Source organism: Alosa pseudoharengus, unplaced genomic scaffold (genome assembly GCF_046254945.1).
Source record: "Alosa pseudoharengus isolate Yale_2024_CS ecotype anadromous, Long Island Sound unplaced genomic scaffold, YU_APseudo_1.1 YU_APseudo_1.1_scf_16, whole genome shotgun sequence".
Lineage (NCBI taxonomy): Eukaryota > Metazoa > Chordata > Actinopteri > Clupeiformes > Clupeidae > Alosa > Alosa pseudoharengus.
Genome location: NW_027468630.1, coordinates 30,293,694 through 30,316,715, shown reverse-complemented (window position 1 = coordinate 30,316,715; position 23,022 = coordinate 30,293,694). Strand labels below are relative to the sequence as shown.

General features: G+C 39.8%; 1 protein-coding gene across 1 annotated transcript; it reads left to right on the top strand.

Moving 5' to 3' along the window:
* Positions 1-7,146: 7,146 nt before the first annotated feature.
* onecut1 (one cut homeobox 1) lies at positions 7,147-12,867 on the top strand. The gene is made up of 2 exons (XM_076288210.1): positions 7,147-8,230; positions 12,581-12,867. Exons 1-2 carry the CDS (start codon positions 7,147-7,149, stop codon positions 12,865-12,867), a joined length of 1,371 nt encoding a protein of 456 aa, XP_076144325.1.
* Positions 12,868-23,022: the final 10,155 nt, after the last annotated feature.

Sequence of the window (23,022 nt, the reverse complement as noted above, 5' to 3'; positions counted from 1 at the left end):
TAAGCTTACGTATAGGATGCACTGCACCTGATTTGTTGGTGGTGTTATTTGATACCCCTAAGTACTCTTATTTGATTATCTTTCTTAATTTCTGATGCAATTGTCTCTCACAGTCTATATCACACCATAATTAAAGTTTCTGAGAAGAAGATGTTTAAAGAATATCCCAACCCTATGTCATCATTTGGCAGCTATGATAAAACTGGAGGGATTTGGGAGATTTGTTCGAAATGTTAGCCTTTATCAAAATAGTACATTGCATTAGACACATTTAAGTGACATGCAAAGATATTTAAGTGACTATGGTAGCCCTATGGTAAAGTCTAGATTTACACAGTCAAACTCCAATAATGACCGTTACCTATTATCACTTCAAATATTTTTTCGACTATGTATTTAAATAAGCATCTGCGTTCAAACTCTGACCCTTAATAATGTGACATTCAAACGTTAGTTGCACTTCCAGACAATGTGCAAACCGATAAAACGTGTTAAATCAGGAGTTTAATTTGATGTAATAAATCAAATAATGAATCCTGTGAAGCTACCTATTTAAGGCAATATTGTAGCCTTAGAGTAGGCAACAGCATCATTTGGGCATCATTTGGGCAAATGCATCCAATGTATAATTTCTATAAAATATAATACTAACACTCACAAACCTAGAAAATGTGTTATGATTGTTGTTGGAAAATTAACGATTTGAATATGTTTCTTGAAAGGCCATGCAAAAGAGCGAATGCAAGCTAAAGCTGCGGGAACTGACATCAGCTTCCCTGAGACAGCTATTACAGATCGAACGTTTCGATTGTAACCGAAACAATTTGCATACTGATTCCCTTTCAGCGCCCAGCAGATCCATAACAACAAGCAGCAATTCAAATGCAAGCAGCATCCCTAAATGCACGGATAGAAGAGCCGAGGAGGGATGCCACAAACCAACAGGAGCTGAGAAAACGGAATTTTTCTTATGGATGTTGCCCATTTGGTTTTGGAAATGGAGGAAAGCGATTATGTTTTGTACAGGACAACGGGAGGTGCGTCGCGTGTGTGGGAGAGCCTTTGACCTGGCGAAGCTGAGCAAGCTATGAGCACATCCGATTCCATGGTTCGACTTGCGCATGAAAAAAGTGGCATTGCTATTTTTGTTGTTTCTGGTGTTTTCGTGGCTAAAGACATTCGGAGTGTGTTTCCGCAGTAAGCAAGTAGTAATACCTTTCGAGAAGACGCAGAAAGCATCGTAAGAATTGCGCGCAATACATCGGTCTGGTTCGACTCATAACTAACTGGCAACGATTTGATAGATATAGGAGTTGAAATGAAGAGAGATAGCTAGACCTTCGCACACTTGATAAGTTCTTTAAATGTAAGCTATGCTTTGACTTGTAGCAGCCCTGCTGAGCTTGGACTTGTGGCAGGGTTCGCCGCTGCAGAGGTCAGCAACATCATCATAAGGCGTTATTCAGTTACATTCTCATTCACTGTAGCCTACAATAATTCCACCACTGTAAACGCAGCGATGCGCCGCTGTTTGAGCGGGTGTGTCAAGAGTCCAATGTCATTGTAGTTTTACAGCTAGCGTTAAGATTTTAGAGCAGACGAGTGGGCTAGGTTGTAGTGTAGGGAGTAGGCTACTTTTTTGCTTGCAGCCGAGTTTTTCGCGAATTTTTTTTATTTCACCCCGAGGGCATAATTTCTCAGTTGGGATAGCACTGTGTTCACCAGGTTAATTTTGGAATTTTGTGATTTTATCAGTTGCTGATATGTTACCCTTGTATATGAAGTCAATCAGTTCTTACACATACTTTCTCAGGCTGAATGTTATGCTCTCTGTAGGTTCCCAGATCCAGCCATAGCACATGGTTATCATTTACAGGCGAGGATTAATAATGTCATTCACAGATAAGCCACTCTGTGTAGTCGGCTAATCGATTAATTATGACCTCTGTTTTTCCTTTCAACGTTGTTCTTAAGTGGTGTAATTCCCCCTGCTGAATAACTAAGCCGATGTTTCTTAAAGTGTGGAAATAGCACCTGTCCTGTGTCTTACATAATCGTACCATTCCCTTCCACAGACTGATTTTGCAGAAGCAAATATCACATGTAAAATAAATCCCTGGCCCTTCCTTCAACCTTGATATGTTGTGCTTTTGGCCCTTCCCGAAAATAACTCCTTAGTCGTGAAGCTCTAAAGTAAACTCGAAATAAATGATTATTATAATTGGAAGTAGCCTACGCATATTAGGCCACTCGCATTCGCTCTTATAGGTAGGCTATACACTTGCATTATGTCCACTGTTACACTAACAGTGATAGTTATTTTTTAGCACAGCAATAATATGATTTTCCTAATGGTACGTTGAAGATTACTTTCTCTTCGTGGTGATTAAATGCATCATTTGTTTAATTCTAAAGTCAGTGTTCCAGCCTCAAATCATTGGACGCAACTTGTTGCTTTAGGCATTGAGGCAACTCCTCACTTAACAGACTGCCATAAAGCAAACAGGTTTTGAGCCGACTGACAACATTGAGCTTGTTATGAATGATTTTCAGAACATAATATCAAATTAAACAAACCATCAAACTGTGTTAGTCTTATGCCAAATTCCCATAGAGAGCAATAGGGATAGGCACGACGATCGACTTTGTCAAAAATCAGCTTGTCGTTTAACATTGCATTTTATTGTAACCTTGACTCTACACAAGTCTAAAAATCATTTGATGTGTATTATGACTGAATTATAATTTAGGCCTACTACCTCAAAAATGTTGCATTCACAGATAGGTAGCTACTACTAGGCCTATGCTTAAATTATTTACTTTTCAACCGTTCGGGATAATGTTTGGCCTACATGTTAGTTAGATGGAAGTTTTTTTTCTATAAACAGTTATAACGTTCCGAGTGATTGTATAACTTGGACTTACCACTGAATACCATGTCATGTTATTTGCACCCTTCGCAAAATGTAATTAACAAATGTCTCCTGACACTGTTCTTCAGCACGTTGCCTCCTCACTTGTGGCCTTTGTTAGGTCTCTCCTTACTTGTGGCTCTAACTAGGTCTCTCTCTCTCTCTCTTTCTCTCTCTCTCTCTCAGTGTGTGTTTGTGTGTGTGTGAGCGCGTGTGTGTTTGTGTGCATAAGCACGTGCGGGCTATTGGGTTTGTATAGAGACTGATAGAGAGGTGAAGTGCTTGGGTGAGTGTCTGTCTGTACGCGTGCATCCGCGTGCCCGATTTGGTTTTCATTACTGTATAGTATCTACTTAATTATCATTAGCCTATGTCTTATTTTCGCAAGAGGCTTTTGTGAAAGGAAATCTCCAACATGTCATTGTGCTACAATTTTATCTACACGATCCCTGTGGCTAAGTCGACTTTACATGCACTTAAACAAAGCGGCAACTCAAAATTAAAACTATTGGTTATACCGAATTCAAAATTAAAAAAAAGCATAGGCCCAAATGACAGTAAAATAACAGTTAATGCTTTAGCCTACTCGGCAACGACATGGACAGACATTAAACCACTGATTGTATGGATTGATGGATAACTTTCCATGAACAGTTCTTGAAAAGTTTGCATAATTGCACATGCGAGTATGTCGAACTAATAAGGCCTGATTCTTCTGATTAATTAAAACTTTAATCTGTGGTCAATGAAAAATCTCAACTGCCTTTGCAAAGACCATAGTATCTTGATTTAAAGTTATAAATAAAATAAAATAGTTTAAAGTGGTGCCATGTTAGATGCATATTTTTCTCTATCCTATACACTTTACCTCTGTAATTTAAATCGGAATTATCTTCAGCTTGCAGTAAAAAAGTAGCCCTATATTGACTATCGAAAATATATTGATTGAATGCAGACGCATCTCCAAGATCTCCTTGTTGAGAATACATTAACTTTGGTACGACCTGGAATGGATTATTTAGATCCAGGATCAAGAATACAACATTAACAGAATACGATATCAAATATTATTAGACTATTTGAGAAAAAATGTGCGCAATATTTAATTCTATAACATTTTCAAATGGGAATTTATTTTTTTTAAATTAGCTACACTAGTGATAACATTCGTTAGGACATTTCTACGATTTTAATCGATTTTAGAATTGGCTTGTATTGGGTGGTTGATGTATTTTTAGTATCATATTGTCAGGATAATGGACTCTATTTATCTTGTTGTTGTTGTTGTTGTTGTTGTTGCTGCTGCGGTTTACAAACACCTCTGATTTTCTTTTTCATTAATATGTAGGATGAATCACTTTGGGTGTTGACTGCCAAGAAAGCTGCAACAAAATTCTTCTTGAGTGAGAACGTCCAAGCTAGAAATAAATAATATGCAAGCTTGCTTTGAAATAGTGGGGTATGACAGTAGACACTAGTATCCTGTGTGTGTGTATGTGTGTGTGTGTGTGTGTGTGTGTGTGTGTGTGTGTGTGTGTGTGTGTGTGTGTGTGTGTGTGTTGACATTTCTGTATTGTATTGAACACAGACTAACTTTTTCATATGACACCAATACAGGCGCTCGTCTGTTTAATAAAGTATGTGAATTAATGTAGCCATGCGAATAAGGTAATGCAGTGTTCAAATTTGTTTGTCTTTTGTGTACCGCTACCTTAAATACTTGCGAGGATGACCAATATCGCCTTAGGTTCAAACAACAGAAACTGCGGTTCTAACACAAATCAGAGACGCCTGAATAGCCCTTAACAAAAAGACACCCCCGCCCCTTTGCAAGTCATGGAGACACGAGTGCGAATGAAAAATATCGACCACTATGAGAATGCGCGCAGATGCGGTTAGCTGCTGATTTTTCTTTTTCTCTTTTTTCTTCTCTCATGTGTTTTTGCTCAAATAATGATCATTAGTCACAATGGGACTATCTCGGCATGTAATTCCATGTTGCATGATTAAAATCACAGAATTTTGCTTTTTTTTATGTTAACACAATATTTTAAACCTTTAGGCCGCTCTGTATCTGAATATGGATGATGCTTGTTTCTTACATCCAGTTTATTCATGTTAATAGTATGAATAATTACAATCAATGATTCAGAGTTAAGCATAGACATATACATGTTATGTAATTCAATTGTATGTTGATATATCAAAGGGTTGTCTTTATCATGCTACTGGTGTTCCTGTAAGGTGCATGTAATGCCTGTTAAACAATCACACATGACTTGCAATCAACTGCAACTTTTTGTCAGTTTTAACTCGTTTAATTGAATGTTATTGTTCTTGACCTTGACAGATGTATGGGTTTTGTCATGGGGTGGGTCCTCAAGAAGCAGGGAAAAGTCTTGAAAAGTTAATCTGCTCCCCCCGCAGCTGTTAGCTTTAGGAGTCTTGAAGCGTCACCTTTGACATGGAGGGAGGGGGCTTCACTGACTATCGCAAGCTGTCACTGAAGCCGTGTTATAAGGACGCTTTCGCCAGGCAGCAAATTGTCCCTGAACCTCATTTGATGTTAGTCAGTCAGTTTGCTTGATTGAACAAGAGTGACTTCTTGTCGAATCTTCAAATGACTGCATTATGTGTGTAGCCTCCTGTTTGCCAGGCTGTGTGCGTTTGTTTGTGTGTTGAGGACGGGGGTTGGGAAGTGGAAGTGTGCTTTAAGTTCGCTAATAGTTATGTGATAAATAAAATGTTTAATGAATATATTGTAATGTACATTGCTGATGTTATGAACAATGACTGTGAAATAAATTATCATTTATACTGGCATAATTGTGTACTGCTGTATCAAATACAGAAAAGTCAGGCAGGGTAATAAAAGTATGCCATTAGCTTTATTTGTGCACAGATGATTTGGACATGTTTAAAAGTCACTTAGGCCCCTGAATGATGCATTTGTCATCAGTGAATATATTTTGGTGAAGACTGTCCAACACTCAACATTTTTCATCAGAGTGCTGTTGAATCATATTAATGTCATATGCTGTGTCATTATACCGTGCTGCCTGCAGCTCCTGTGACGGTGATGGTACACACCTCGGCTGGCCTGATTCGTTACTCTTAATGGCTGAACAATGGACACATCTGCTTATCTATTTTGTTTGGGGAGAAGGGACAGCTCTATTTATGCGTTGGCCTGTGTAAGTCCTGAGTAGGCCTATAGGCTAAATCTTCCATTTGAAAACGGCAAATTTAAGGAGAATGTTAAAATGTATTTAGGTCTAGTAGTGCACATGTTTCTATAGCGTATACTGACATCATTCCAAAGCCTATGTATAATTAAAACTGGACACAAGAAAATACAGCAAATATATGAGGAATCACTAATTCGGTCCTTGGGAATAGCCCACGTTTTGTGCCTTGTCTTCAGCAGACGCATGTTGGCTACAGGTATTATATGACTCTTATCGGGCTAGAGTGGGTAAAGTCAAGTTTCCCCTCTTTGGATGTTTTCAGATGGCCTCACGATTTAACCCGGAAGTAAAATGGCGCATATGCTATAGGTGAAGAGGGAGGGGTCATAAATATTAATCACATTCACACAATTAATCGATTCTGTAAAAATGTTATCCCATATTTATCTTATATCTCGTTAAATGTGTATATATATTTTATGGATCTGATGTCCTTATTACAGTAGGTGTTAGTTGCAGTGTAGTTTTTTTAAATAAAGACTGAGAAATATATAAACTGTGGGCTGCTATGGATAATTCCTACTCTGCAACTTCCTTAATATGTGACGTCAGGATCAAGGAACGGTGTGTCTCATTTTGTGTATGTGGGAGAGGTGGGAGGAGACGCACAAGGCGAGTGCGCATGAACCTTCAGTTGAAGCTGCAGTGGCGGAGCAATGAACTGAAGAAATCGAAACGGCACCAGGCATGGCTAGAGATGGCGAGGGATATGACTAGATCGCGTCCACAGCTGCTGATGTTCGGGTAGATGAATAGGGGCCTTAAATATATAACCAAAGCGTTCGGAAAATACATTTTCAAAACAGAAAAAAAAATACAATTTTACAAAAAAAACGTGAAAAAAAACATACCAACGACAACAAAACAGATTGGAAAAACAGCGACCAGGAATTAAGCGGAGCGCAGAACTTTTCGAATGTGAGGACTTCTTTGGACACTATTCCATCAGATCAGATAGATGATTTGTCCACAAGCTTGCACGTATAATGAATGCCCAGCTGTCGATGGAGAACATTGGCGATCTGCACGGAGTGGGCCATGAACCAGTGCACAGCACGGCGGAGCTGATGAGCAGCGACAGCCCTCATCACAGAAGCACGATACCCCATCGCAGCAACCTGTCAGCCCACGCACGTTCAATGGGCATGGCAACAATCCTGGACAGCGGCGACTATCATCACCACCGGCCCCCGGAGCACGGACTAGCCAGCCACTTGCACCCCGCCATGACCATGGCGTGCGAGGCTCCCCCTGGCATGAGCATGAGCAGCACTTACACCACGCTGACTCCCCTGCAGCCGCTACCTCCCATCTCGACCGTCTCGGACAAGTTCCCACACCACCATCATCATCATCACCACCACCATCCCCATCACCACCAAAGGATTCCAGGCAATGTGAGCGGCAGCTTCACCTTGATGCGGGACGACAGGGGTCTGGCCTCAATGAACAACCTTTACACTCCGTATCATAAGGATGTTACCAGCATGGGACAGAGTTTGTCCCCCCTGTCAGGATCCGGACTGGGTGGTATCCACAACTCACAACAAGGACTGCCGCCGTATGCACACCCGGGTGCCGCCATGCCCACAGAGAAAATGCTTACACCTAACGGATTCGAGGCACATCACCCTGCCATGCTAGCCCGGCACGGCGAGCAGCACATGTCTGCCTCTTCGGCGGGAATGGTGCAGCTCAACGGGATCCACCATCATCCCCATGCCCATCTCAACGCTCAGAGCCACGGACAAGTGCTGGGTTCCGCCCGTGAACAAAACCATTCCTCTGTGCCTGGTTCACAGGTCAACAATGGAGGCAATTCAGGGCAAATGGAAGAAGTCAATACCAAAGAAGTAGCCCAGCGGATCACCACTGAGCTCAAACGGTACAGTATCCCCCAGGCTATATTTGCCCAGAGAGTGCTATGCCGATCGCAGGGGACCCTATCTGACCTGTTAAGGAACCCCAAACCCTGGAGCAAGCTGAAGTCTGGCCGGGAGACTTTCCGAAGAATGTGGAAGTGGTTGCAGGAGCCTGAGTTCCAAAGAATGTCTGCGCTCAGGCTCGCAGGTGAGGGATCCATAGGTAAACACACTTTTCTTTCTCTCCCTTCATTGCTGAAATGTTTGAATTGCCTAGTGCTTTTGTTTTGACTGTTGCAACGTGTCTCAATTTATCCAAATCTGTGAGCAGTTACAAATGAACTAACTCCGTTATTTGGTGTTGTTGTTTTGAGGAAAAAGCTGCCTTGGATGCTTGGGGCTTCGAGGTTGTTTTCTTATATCGATCGTGGGATTCTTTGTAAAGTGAGCTAGTAGTCATAAATCGTTAATAATGCTTGTTATTTGACCAACGGCGATGCCTGGTTGCACATGGTTATCAGTATTTTGTGTGCATCTTGACCACTCAGTTGTTGTTGTAAATCAGTTGATTTTCTGAATGTAGGCTACCCCACGAACACCGACTATGTTGACGCTTTGATGGCAGCTTGCGTCCTTCGCTGCGGTCAGTGCCATTGTCTCTCTGATCATATTCGGAGGGAGTCTGGAAAAGCGGTCGGAGGATCCTGCTTTCTGCTAAATGCTTTCCGTTTGTGAAATCCACTCCTGTAGCTCATTTGGCAATAATGTGGTAAATTCCCCAAAGATATCACTGTATGTTCATTATGCTGGGGATTATAATATGGATTGTGCTACTTTAGGGACCCTGACACTGCGGCAGGACGTTGAAGCCGATATAGCCTATGGTTGTCTGTGGACTTGACACAGGTGACTGTTGGAGCTGCACAGTCCTTGTCCTGGTGTGTTTCCATTTGCATGAAAGGTGTTTAGACCCACTATGGCTTTCAGTGAGGTTTTTGGTAATCAACCAATGGGTCTCCATTAATGTGTCTCAGGAGAATTAGAGTCTATCTGAGTGCAGGTCTGGGGCACTGGTGTATATGAGTCTAGGCAACCTTGCACTTCTAGCACGAAGGCATTTTTTATAGGCCTATACCTACATGATTGACCCCGGCCATAAAGCGTTATTTTTTCTTATGACACTGGAAAAATAAAGACACCGTAGGCTGTTCACTTTCTAATCCTGAACAACATAGCGCAGAAACAAACCTCACTCGATTATTTGAAAGGTGTGTGTGTGTGTGTGTGTGTGTTTCTCTCTCTCTCTCTCTCTCTCTCTCTCTCTCTGTGTGTGTGTGTGTGTGTGTGTGTGTGTGTGTGTGTGTGTCAGCGCAAGTGTTTGGTGAATGAATGTTAATGTGGAATATTTGCCTTGAAGTGGTAGAACTTTATACCATACCAACTAATACCATAACGAAATAATCCAACTAATGAATCGATCGATTGTGTTGTTTTCCATCATACGATTATTTTAAATAATTAGCTCACTGAGAGTGTACATTAATTTGCATTAATCAATAGGTCTACTATAAAGAGCTCCTTAGGTATGGTGGAGAACCCTGGTAGGCGAGCGAATGGCCTGTTCAGTTCAGCCACCCCAGAAGGCTAAGAATATTTCACTATTTTATATTGTAGACCATATATAGTCATATAAGTCATATTTTCATAGCTGTTTTGTCAGATGCGGCTTCCTACAGTTCTATATGGTGTAATGACATTTAGCAGTGTGGCTGCATGACAATTTATTGATTTTTCACTTCAAATGTTGTACTTTTCCCTCTCTGAATGAAATATATCACCAGTAAAGAGGTTTAATAACACAGCGTAGTTTGAACTCAATTATATTCTTAATTAAGAGTAGCCTATGGCTTCAGGTTCAGTTAAATCCCAAACGAGTGATAACGAAATTAGACGTTGGTAAAATAGACGTAGGCTAGGCCTATGTTATTGATCAATCAGTGTTGGAGAGGCGACGTGAAAGGCCTTATAAAATATTTAATATACATATATATATGAATTGTTATTGATTTTTAAAAAAATATGCATATTATTTTCGATTACAACAAGGGTCACTACTTCGTTTTTTTTACCTCGGAAGGCATAGGGTAGGCTAGGCTACTTACCGTGGAGTTAAGTCGCAGCCGGTTTTCATTGCCCTGATATAAATGACTGGACTGATAAGCCGACTTGACCTGCATTTCGGCTCACGAGAAAGAAGGAATTAATCGAAACACATCTATGCATCCCCATACCATACTTTCGAAAGGTGTAAAAAGCTAATTAAGCGCGTCTTCCATTAGTGACACACTCTCCCTTGGTCCCTTTGTTTCAGTTAGTTTGTCGATTTTTGTTATGGCGGTGAAGAGATGGTCAGTTGATGTCCAAAAATGTATGAACACTAAACTTCAAACCAAAGCGCAAAAGAAAATAGAAAAGGACAACTGTGTAAAATATGTAGGCTACGACAGGCGCACTCAATGCTAATGACAATATAGTCTACATTGGCCAAAGCATTGACAACAAGATCAGTAGCCTATATCATTCAGTGCCCAGCCTTCTAATATTTTCGTAAACATAATGACAGTAGGCTAGTCTATACACAATGTTACGACATAAGTAGAAACAGACCATTCTTATTTTCAGTTGACAGATTATAGACATCCTTTTATTGTCATTAGCCTAGTTAGCCTATTAAATATAGCCTATTTGCACAAACGGAAACAAAACAGAGGGAAATGGTCTGCAAGTGACGACGCCAATGGATCACACAAAAAAATAATGTTATACAATATTCATTGAGTGACATGGTAGCCGTGTAATTTCCTATTGGACTGGAAAGGGGGATACAATACATTTTCGTTTGATTCATCTAATATAGGCTACGTAGGCCTACATTATTTTTGAAATTCAGATGGTCTGGCTTCAGTCTTGTTGTTTGGATTATGGCCTATCCACTAATAATAGACTCGTGTTGTAGTTTATAATAATTATATAATTCTCTCTCTCTCTCTCTCTCGCCGTGTGTGTGTGTGTGTGTGTGTGTGTAGGTAGGTATTATTATAGGCTGTAATACACACACACACACACACACACACACACACACATACTCACACTCACAGAGAGCATAGAACAGCGCATTTGAGACACTGAGTCTTTGTATATTTTCTGAAATTGTGAAATTTACTCTAGTGGTGTGCCAAGTTATCTTGCCTTTGTATAATGATTTGCAGGCAAACAGTGACCATCTGATCATTTGTGTTCACGTTAGACCGATAAAGAGGTGCTCTGTTATTTCACCTGATCGCTGGGAAAATACCCTACCTGAGTTCCTGAAGCTTCTGTTGTCAGTGTGGCCTTGTAGGGCTTTTGATTTATAGCAACTGATACAGAACCTCATTTGGTTTTGTTAATGTTTATCCAAAGTGGAGACATTCGTGCTTGGCATTTTCTGACTTCCTCAACATAATTTCGAGTTACAAAATAGAACGCTTTTAAACAGTGTATTTCTGATTTCTGATTTCCGATTGTGAGATTTTAATAAAGTTGGCCAAGTATGCTAATTTAGCAGACATTTAAGTGGTCGCAATGAGGCCGTATTATGTAAGCAAATAATTAGACTAGGAGATAAGTGGATCAAGAATGTCAGTAGGCCTAAGCTTAAACGATTGTGGATTCATGTGCCTATCAGCAACTTAGTCTCGGGCCTCAACTATTGCATTGCTTCGCTTCAATGAAATACACATTTTATTAGGTCCCTTAAAAAACACAGATTTAGCCTACGACATAAAATAGAAACCTTTTCTTTTTAAGGCGTCAAGCAGGTCGCTCTGGACCTTCCTCGTTTCATGGTACTTAGTCGACCCCTAGCGGTAGAAAGCTTCCGGTGTCAGCGCAATATATATTTAATAACGGATGAACAACGGCCATTAAGAGTTTGCTGTTTGAAAATACATGTTTGATGTTGTCCATCGATTTGTTTTCTCTGCATCACGATGGAAATGCAGTTGGACGTTGTAGCCTATCTATTGCCTATTTTTGATTCGCGAGTTCCATTTTCAGAACCACGGATAGCTCCTTCCAATTGCGTTTAGGCCTAGATAACTGAAGTGAACATAAGCCTGTGTCTACTAATTTATCGGTTAATCTATGATAATTTAACTCTTAAATACAAAGGCCTTCAGATGTCTAGATGTCTTTAGAGACTGGCATCCTCCTTGCCAATGTCTTTAGAGACTGGCATCCTCCTCCTTGCCACGCCAATGTCTTTTTGCTGTATTTAATATTATGTAGACTATCTGGCCACATTTAAAGTAGCATCTTACTGATGGTTAAGGAAGAGGGTTCATTAGATAAATTAATTCCTCAGTGAAGTTTAACCCTCATTCATTGAACTGTTATAGTGATACACATAGGAACAATGTAACTCATTTTTAATCAATGGAAATGCATGGCATTGTGTATAGCTAGGCTGATGTTTTGATTGGTGAGGTGTAATATCTATATATCTGTCCTCTTTCAGCATGCAAGAGGAAGGAGCAAGAACACGGAAAAGGAGAGCGGGGCAGTGCGGCCAAAAAGCCTCGGCTGGTCTTCACTGATGTTCAGCGTCGGACTTTACATGCAATATTCAAGGAGAACAAGCGCCCGTCCAAAGAGTTACAAATCACCATATCACAGCAGCTGGGGCTTGAGCTGGCTACTGTCAGCAACTTCTTCATGAATGCACGCAGACGGAGCCTTGACAAATGGCTGGACGATGGCTCCAACTCCGCCAACTCCAATTCCAGCACTTGTACCAAAGCATGAAGGAGGAGTAGTGGCCACAGTGACTAAACCCATCGGTGGAAAAGCTTTAACTAGAATAAACCAAGTAAAACAACAAAAGAAACCCTCTAGACAGCAATTTTGCCCTTAAAACTTGTACAATACTGATATTTATAATACCCAAAGAAACAAAAACCAAAGACTCTGCTCTGCAACACCTTCATGTCTGATATACTGAAAACAAAAGAAAGTGTTCCTCTCAAATCACAGTGGTACCATGAACCCCACACCTCTCACCGTCACCGTCTTTCAATGTGATTGGTTCAAAGTGGACTTTTTGTTTTTCCTCAGCTGTCTCTTGTCACAGCTTGGACTCTAGTTCTGCCTCTGAGCGTTTGTTGTTTTGATTCTGTTGCTGTCAGACGGGAGGTGTGTGGGACGTCACAAGGAGAGAAACACTGTGGTGTGGAGCAGCAGGTAGGGCTCCGGAAAGGCTCATCGGTGCGTTGAGGCTGAGGCACAACACCGGAGCTGTCTGTAGCCGGTTATCTGTGCCCTTTTGTAAGCCCTGTCCTTCAAGAACTCTGACAGCAGTTCCTAGAGGCTTGGAGGATTCTGACAGGATGGGGTATAATCATTGCAGAGGATGTTTTGAATGTCACCCTCAACATAGTGCTTTCTTCCTACTTGTAGGCACATACTTCCACCCACTGTTGCTAAATCACACCAATCATTTGTGATAATATAACCAAAGAGACAAATATGTATTTTCAGGAAATATTCCAAAAAATATTTTTACAGCTAGACACCCTAAAACATCTCCGGGTCTCCAATGTGACTGTTGATAACTATGTGATGTACTTGCAAAATGTGTAGTCAACCAAATCCCAATCACAAAGCAAAACCAAATATTATCATTAATTCCTATGGGATCATGTATTTCCAAAGTAATATTATAGAATGACAAGCTCACCCCGATAATCAACCAAACCACACACTTTCTGTGAATGTAAAAGTGAATATACATATACAAGTCATAAAACATTCAACCATTACAGGTACTCCCCCTTAATAATCTACTTATTTTGTAAAAAAGTGTTGACAAGGCTCTGCTTGTAGTGCATTTGGTATGTTCATGTTATTCATGTTCATGTTACATGTTCAGGGAGAATCTTTTTAGCTTTAAAACATATGTTCTATGTGTTGCTTAAACAAACATGCCAGCGGCTAACAACCAAAGATTTAATCTAACCAGTATTGATCATCTCTTTCTAATGTATAATATGATCACTTTAGCCAATGCAAGCATCTGCAAAGAATTATGCCTACATGGCACATTAAGAATAATTTCATACACAGTGTATCTTATAATACAAACAATTTCAAAATCAGCCATTAAAAATAAAAATAATCTCATTAGAGCAGCTTGGATTCAGAAAAATGACCCTGAATGTTTGAAACCTTACAAGAAGTCAGCATAATGTCACATAAAGTCACAGCATCTCTGCTCTGCTACTTGCTTTGGCCCAACAGTCTAATTAGCCCATGTTTGCATTTTGACTACTGATGTGCCTTCTTAAACAAAGATCCCAAATCTCAGTAACTGATACTCAGTCACTGTCAGAGGCTCCAGTACCCTTTTATAGTGAGCATAGGTCAAAATAGTGAATATAAGTCATGCCGTGTTTATGCCCTTTTGCCAGTTTAAGAAAAATAAATCAATCCCCATATTGGCACTTGGATTGTACTTTCCTGAGTGTATGTTCAGTTCAGTATATTCAGTATCATGCTCAGAAACACACAAGCATAAGCTCTGCCATGAGTTTGATCGCTCTCTAAATCTTCTGTCAACCATGGTCATCTAGTTTATGGATGTATTCCAATCATGTCACAACTAGGAAGAAAGCACTACAACAAGTCTGTTCAGAGTGGATGTTAAGCATTCCCTTTCTGAAAGACTTGTTTGAAGGATGACACTGATAAATGCTAAACCAGTTTCCTGGCCTTGTTGTCTCTGGTTGTGTGGTTGATATCCTACCAAAAAGAAAATGTAATTGGGTAACTGTTTGTGTGAGTTGCAGAAATGTACTTGTATGATGAAAATGAAGTGAAGGTAACGACTTCCTCCTGAGAGAAACACAAAATGACAAAATGTTGGGAAAAGGCGAAACTTGCTAAGACCTACTGAAATTTCTAGGTGTGAACCAAAGATGCTACCTCACTCAGTTTCCATGTCGTGATTTCTATCACTTTAATGATACCAAAGATTACCAAAGATTTTTTCTCTTTGCACGGCCTACAATGAATGATATGGTGGATAGATGGCGTGTCCCTCTCCCCGCCCCGCCCATGCCCTCCCATGCCCCAGCCCCTCTGTCCTGCCCCTCTGTCCTGCCCCTCTGTCCCTGCGCTCTGCCCCCTTTTGCTCCGTGTGGTCTCTGCTTATCAACATGCGCAAATGAATAAAGCTACAGGCGGACATGTTGCAAAACTTTATAAAACTCACAGGACGAGTGCCTTGCTTGAACCAAAGTGTTAAACCGCTGTTGACCTCTTTGATCTCACCTTCTACTCTTTGAATACCTCAGCCTATCGACGGGCCACTAACAAGCAAAGGAGAAAGGAATAGTTCTGTCACCGTGGTGCTTTTGCCAGTGCAACCATGCAATGAGAAACATACCAAAGGAATTTTTTTTTAATCTTTTTATTTTACCACTTCTTTGCTGACAAGCCAAAGCTCCTTTCTCCTCCTGGCCCACCCTTTCCCCATGTCTACACCCCTAAATCTGACCCCATCACCCCACCCCCTGCCCCTTCTATCACCTGTAGGTATGTCCACCATTATGGCCGTGCATGTCTTTTACCAATGTTTGAATACCTCATAGTAATAAATCCGTAGGGTTCTGTTGTATAGAGAGTCTATGTGATTTAAGGCAAAACTGAACTAGTTTGGTAATTGTTAACGTTACTTCAAAAAAGCTTTATGATAATTTATTTTGACGTTTTTGGCTGAATTGCTTTGTTCTTAGTCATGATGGACAAGTTTCAAATGATATTGGATTGAAGCTTGGGAGGGAAAGATAAATTATTTTTTATCAAAACATTGTGTTATTCTGATATTATGATAATGGTAGACCATTCTTTTTTACAGGGTAAAAAACCAACTGCTGTGATAATGGGTTTATATTTCCTCTTTTCTCTACTTCAGTGTTTGTGATTTAATTTAATTTAATGGCATTTTGTATTGCTTTCCCCTGCTTTAATTTATGCATTTGTAGAAAATATAGATTTGTACATAGTAGGTTTTCGAAACACATACACACACAGACACACACATACACACACATTCTTACAAAACAGACAACTTTTACGTTACAGCCTTATGTTTCAGCATAAATGTGTGGAGGGAGTGGGATTTGACTCCCTCTGATTTGTTTCTGGCACTTCAACATGTGTTCTAAATACTGCCAGACCCTGAGACATTTGATTTGCTAACAGAAACAAAGTTATACATGGGTTACTTTGTTACTCAGCAGGCAGATAGCAGTGTACATGTTTTTTTTTTCTTTTGACCTTTTTTTAAGATGGTTACTTTATGGGTACTGCACATCCAAAGATTTATAAAACAAACCAAAAATAGAAAAAAGACAAAAAAAGATGTATAATGTTGAAAAGCACTGGCATTTGTGAGGTAGACTTATTGAATTTTAATTTGCCATTCGCACGGGTATAGAAACTAGAAGGCGTAGGACTATGTAGACAAGCTAATTCCAACAGTTGGGGAATCTCCTGTTAAGTGTACAATCTGACATTTTTGTTCTTAATTCTCTGAGATGAGGGCTGCAAGTCCTGCTTACTTTGCTGTCTCATGCACAGAGTGGGGTGGAGCCTAGACTGGGCAGCAGGTCTGCCGGGGAGCCGTGTCACGTTGCTGGGTACATTTTTATTCACGTGGCACTGCTGTCTAGTTCCATATCTGTTATTTTGGTGGGAACTTGTGTAATGACAATGAGTCTAATAAATCTGCAAAGAAACTTACCAAGAAATCAGTGTGTGCGTGTGTATAGGGCTGCACGGCCTCGACTGCCACCCGTCTCCATTTTGTTTTTGATAGTGTTGAATCTGACGGCTTCCCAGCCATTGCTTTTGTCTATTTGTTATGTAGAGCGGGGTCTGCTGAAAAGCTTCAGCCCTCTTTTTATTCAGTCATATGTAAGCAAAAGGCTCAATGTATTGGTGCTGAAAATATTCTAAAGCACCCACAGTAGCTTTTGCAGAATGTGTTTAAGTTAAGTCTTGTCTTGAGTGGTTGAACTCTCTTCTAGTTAAACTGTGCAGTACACTCCAAACTGCTGCTTCGTTCAACTGAAGTGAATAAGTTGTTAAACGTGTACAATAAACAGAGGTCATGCCTTTTCCGGTCCTGAGGGAAAAGATATAGTCTGTGAAAAAGTAACTTTGAGTAATACAGTCTGTTGAATGAAAAGTTTGGAAGTACTGCCTTTTAGTAAAACACAATGGTTGTGGTTAAGGTTTGAGGAGCATGGGGAGCTACGAACAACTTTTTAAATATGTGTGCAAGATGTTTACTTCCCTTGGGGCTCTATATCTGTATAAAATCTGTAAAATCTGCAAAGAACACAGACAGACATTCCTTCTCAAGACAGAAACAGCTCCAACTTTGCTTGTAATTCAGTGTTTAGATTGTTCCTTGTGTATGTGTGCTGTGAGTCAGTTTTTTTCCTTGATTGATTTTCCTAATTTAACCAAAGGAGTACCCTTATGACTGATGGCTTGGCTACATGAACCATAACAATACCAAGAGCGCCTAAGACAATCATCTGGAAAACAAACATGATAGGTGGATTTTGATTATCGTCCAAGGAGGGACTTCTTCCAGCGATGATTAATACAAAGAGGGTGGAAGATTTTGATAGAAATGATAATAAACTTGCTGACATTTTCAACAGACAGTAGCTGTTTGCATTCGCATTAGCATTCCAAATTGAGTGAATGGTACATCAGACAGTTACAGCACATCACAGTTATTTTCTCCAGTCTATCTTGTTTTCTCTCTCTGTCTCTATCTCTGTCTATCTCTCTCTAACTGTTTCTCTCACTCTCACTCTCCTTTCAATGGATATGTCTACACTATCCAAAGGCATCTTATGTGTTTTGTGTCTGGTAAACTAGAGAAACACTATAGGTGTTACTCACAGGTGGTATCTTTGTAATGCTTCATGATTTTTTATTTGTCATTTTCTTTTTTTACAGTTTTCTTTCTGTCTCTCTGCTTTTGCTACTGTTCTCCCTATGCCGTGCAATATCATCTGCTGTGTTTGCTAAGCAAAAAAAGAAAAAAAAAAAAAGAAAAAAGAAAAAGAGAAGCAAGTGGTGATGTCATCATGCTTTTTTCAGTGTTAAAATGTTTCAGCATTTCTGTAGTCACAAAAATGTAGAAAATAAAAAATGGTTGGTTTTCCAGCATATTAAACACAGACTCTTTTGCCATTATTTTTTGCAGATATGTCCATCTCTATTCCCACAATATGTTGTTCATGTGAATTTTCCTAATTCCTACATGTTATGAAGAATTTACAGAACTTTTAAAGAAATTGTGAACAATTTTAAACTATAATATTTATTTATGAATGAAGGCATCATAAAATGTGCCCTTAATTATGTGTCCTTAATGATTAAATGTTTTAGGTAGTTACCAACTCTTTTCCATTTAAGCAATTCACTTGGGTAATCCAGCAAAGAGTATCTATTATTAAATATTTTAACCATGGATCAAAGGACTTGTTACATTTGGATACACATCATACTGGTAGTCTCATGACAAACCCAGAAGAATATCGGTGCAAAATGTTAATTTCATTGCCGTAAAACCTTAGACCACATACAATTAAAGAGAGAGAAGACATTGTATCTGCAGTCCATCAGGATGTTGAACATGTTCTATTAAACCTGAACTGTAAGGTCATGCCGGGCCAGAAACACTCTTAACCCATATTGGCCCAGTTGGTGATGACCCCCCACCATGCCTAGTTCCACAGACAGACCCTGAAACTTGATTACATATGTTTACATACTTTTCTCTAGGAGAAACCAGCCACAACCAAAAATCCTTAATTACTCTAATATCATTCACCTATCATCCCTACTGTCTTTCATCATCAGTCACACTCATGAGGTGCTATGTGATTGGATTTCATCTGACACCACCTCACCCTCATTATTTACACTTCATCTACAAACAGAAGGAAAAGTACAGACAATACAGTGCCTTTTCTCCTATATGCAAATTTTGACAGAACCTATCATGTTTAATCACTGTTGTTTGTCTTTCACCTAACAGCTACATTAGTCCTTCTAAAATGAGAAATACTCTTGCTAACACCAATTGTGTAAAAGCACTTGGCACTTAACTTCCCAGGCTTCCCATTCTTGTAGTAACAAAACCTAACCTGACACCCCATCAATTTTAAGTAACATTTGTGCAAGTGAACTACATGAACTAGCTTGGCATACCTTCAGAGAGTGCTCAACATACATGTGGGCTATTTTGGTTGTCTATGGTAGTTTGTGACAAAAACACTGAAAATGCCACTATGAGAACTAAAAAGGAGCAAAACCAGAATGAGGAAAGCCAGCCGGCCAGCTTCAAACTTTGTCGTGAAACAATATGAGCCCTCAAGGAGTCACAACAGGTGGACTGCATAGTCAATTAAACCACAGAGATTGACAAGCTCCACCTATTAGGAACGCCATGGCTAAATATGCAGGACCTAATTTATTCTAACATTAATTTGGTTCAGCTTTCATAAGCAACCTTAAAGTAAAATTCCTATTATTATATCACCCATGATTTAACTTCTTCACAATAAACCTGAATAGCCTGGGTGGTGATGGGTTGGGGTACAGGGATGTCCCTTAGGTAATCTCTTTCACATGCATGATACACAAAGATATGAGGACAGGGTTACGTCTGTGGGAATAAGAATAGTTGGCGAACATATCTTTTTTTAATGAATCTTACAAATCACAAATCCATTTTGCTGGCACACATTTATTATTCAGATTCACTTTAGAGACAATAGTCATTTCAGTTCTCCTCCTCTCTACTGAGCCAGCTGCCACTGGTTCATATTTTGCTATGACATGTGTGAACAGTGGAACAGAAAAATACATATTTTCAGATACAAAACTCATCACCCTTCCCACTCCTAGTCTCAATGCCATTTGTTGCAAAGACTACGTCATGGAGTACATGATCCTGAACACCCATAACCCACATTTCTCCCATACTTTGGTATTGCACACTGAACACAGGAGGGAGCCACACTATGGAAGAGCCAAGAGGATATCCCAACTTGTGAATGTTGTGAACAGTTCAAGCTTCTTCTCAGTTCATTAATTAATTTGTGGTTAAAAAAGAGCATTTTCTATTGTGTTTTAGTGTAAGTTATGTTTACATGTTAGGCCAATAGAAAGAGCATTTTCTATTGTGTTTTAGTGTAAGTTATGTTTACATGTTAGGCCAATAGAATTTATTTGGTCGATAAACCGTTGCTAAATGTGCTGCTTTTACATTTTAAGACAACCCACCAAGTCTCCTGGAATCTTTTACCATGAACTTTTGCATTGCTTTCCAAATATTTTCATATAGATTCAACTTGACAGGTTGATCGTTATTGTACTGTGAAACTGAAGACAAGGAAAACCAACTGAATCTGTCAGTGAATCTGGAGTTCCAGAGTTGAAAACTGACAACACAAAACAGACCTGCCACTGAAAAACACACATTTAATAACACAGGATTTCCAGTGGACTATGTCACCCAAATCTCACAGACAAGAAATCACCTTTAGAGAAAGCAGAATCTGTTACTATTTTATTGACTATTTGTGGCCACTAGATGGCAGCATATAACAGTATCTGACGTGTGAATTCATCAAAGCAAAGAAATCCATGCCTATATAATTCAAGGGAAACTAGCATGTGGCATTACTTAACTTACTGAGATGACATGTTCTTTAAATCTTAGAGTTTGGTAAAGGATCGTGTATATTAATGAGGAATGGACAAAGTGATGGGACAAGGGACAAGAGAAATAGTAGAGATGTACAACACCAACAACAAGCAGGTGGCTATGCAAAAAAAATGTTAAAATGGATGTGCATGCATATAATGCTGATGCTGATTATGAATACAGAAGTATGAAACTATTGATAAAGTATAGCCTACAAATACAGTAAACTGGTAACAGTAATAGTAGGTCTACACGTGATACTTGCAACTCATTCTAGAAATAGGCCTGCTATAATAATGAAAAGGTGAATAGACAAGCACAGTAAAATCCTGAATAATCAAGTATGGGGAAGATATAGTTGTGCTGCGGCAGCTCCCCTCACCAGCACCAGAGCACAGGGGAGTGAAAGGCTGACATTACTGTAGTGGGATGATGATGTTCTAGTCTGTTCCAGAAGCTACAATCATTCTACTGCAGGGAAGAAAATGACATGGCCAGTCCAGTTCAAATACAGCCTGCAATACGCATTAATGATAGCCTAGTAATAACAACAACAATATGAATAATAATAGCCTAATAATATAAAATGACTGTGACCTCTTAGCACTAATGAATGGTTGACACAGCAGGCGCTCAGTCAGAGGGCCGCAGTGGGCGAGAGAGGGAACGTAGAGCTGAATCATGGAATTCAAACAGATGCAGAAAGTGTCCTATAGGCCAGTGAGAGATTTTAATTTGCTATAGGAAGCCAATGAGGAGTAAATAACAGAGATGTTACATGTGTCTTCTTGATGAAACACCATGTTGCTGCATTCTGAATGATCTGTAATGGTCTCACTATACACACAGGTGTGCCATCTTACAATGACTAGGCTACAAAGTCCAGTTTGGATAGAACCATGGCCTGCCCAAGCAGTTCTGCAGCATTGTGTCACATAAGGACTGAACTTCCTGATATTGTACAGGATAAACCGAGATGACTTGGCCTATAGTCGGTCATCATTTGTGAAACCCAAGTTATTTAAGACACCCGCTCAGGCCCTCACCCTTATTCTATCCAGGCTGAGTAAAATATTCTAGTCCTCGTTAGAAAATAATGCAGGAGGGCTATTCAGCCTATACTCAGCCTATTTCGCAGCAATGCAATCATCAATAGATCTACCTAATTTCAGAAATTAGGCCTAGGCCTACCCTGTAGCCTATGAGAATCCACTCTGATAAATGGAGTTTATTATGTTAATTATAGGCTAATTAACAGATTAATTATTAAGTTTGAGGAAGCCAAACAATCCTAAATTCAGTAGGCCTAGGCTGCCTTTTAAAAACATTGCTCTTTCAATCAACTGACCAAGACATCAAGACAAACAGGTCTAGGCTATTTCTCCCTCCGTCAGACCATTCAGCGCCTCGTCTACAATGCACAATAGGCTATCCTAGATCATAAGAAACAAGGATACAAGGAAGTTTATTGTCACATGCATATAGTTACTGGATGTAAGAAATGCAGTGAAATTATGTCTGGTGTCAGCCTATTTGTGCATTTAATGGGGGGGTAAAAAGTGCAGTAGAAGAGGGGTTTAGTAGATTAAGTGGCAAGGGCTGCATAAGAAAGGTGGGGGAGGATTGGGATTGGGGGGGGGGGGGGCACCAACAAGGAGCACCCAAGAGCAACTAAACAATTAAACAATGTCCAATCATAAAATTGTTGCAAAGAAACTTGCAGCATGTATTCCTTGTTGTTGTATACCCTTGAGAAAGAAAGAACGACTGACTGAAAGATTTTACTATCATTAGTCCTAGCAGCCTAGCCTAAAGTTACTGTAGCCTACAATCAAAAATATTCGATTTAGCATCTAACGTTAGGCTAATGCTAGAAGCTACTTCAATATCCAATGCGTAGACTAAGAAACTAGAAATCCTCCACAAACTCCTCAAGACGAGAGCAATGTCGTGTCTTAATGTGTACGTTCCTCATGTTCTCAAGTATGTTCTTCCTGAACTGATACGATGTGACATAAAGTTGTTAAAAATGCTATTTCTTATATTCACAAGGAAAGATCACACAGATACTTTGGAAACCGGGCTTGGGTTGCTCAGTTACCATGGTAGCAGGTTCACTCGAGGGCTGAAGTAGGGAAGTGACGAGAGGAGGAGAGCTGTTG

Excerpts from the sequence above, each read along its gene's own strand:
- onecut1 (XM_076288210.1), top strand. The coding sequence starts at position 7,147 with ATGAATGCCCAGCTGTCGATGGAGAACATTGGCGATCTGCACGGAGTG. Across the intron at positions 8,231-12,580 it reads GTCTGCGCTCAGGCTCGCAG|CATGCAAGAGGAAGGAGCAA; the intron begins GTGAGGGATCCA and ends GTCCTCTTTCAG.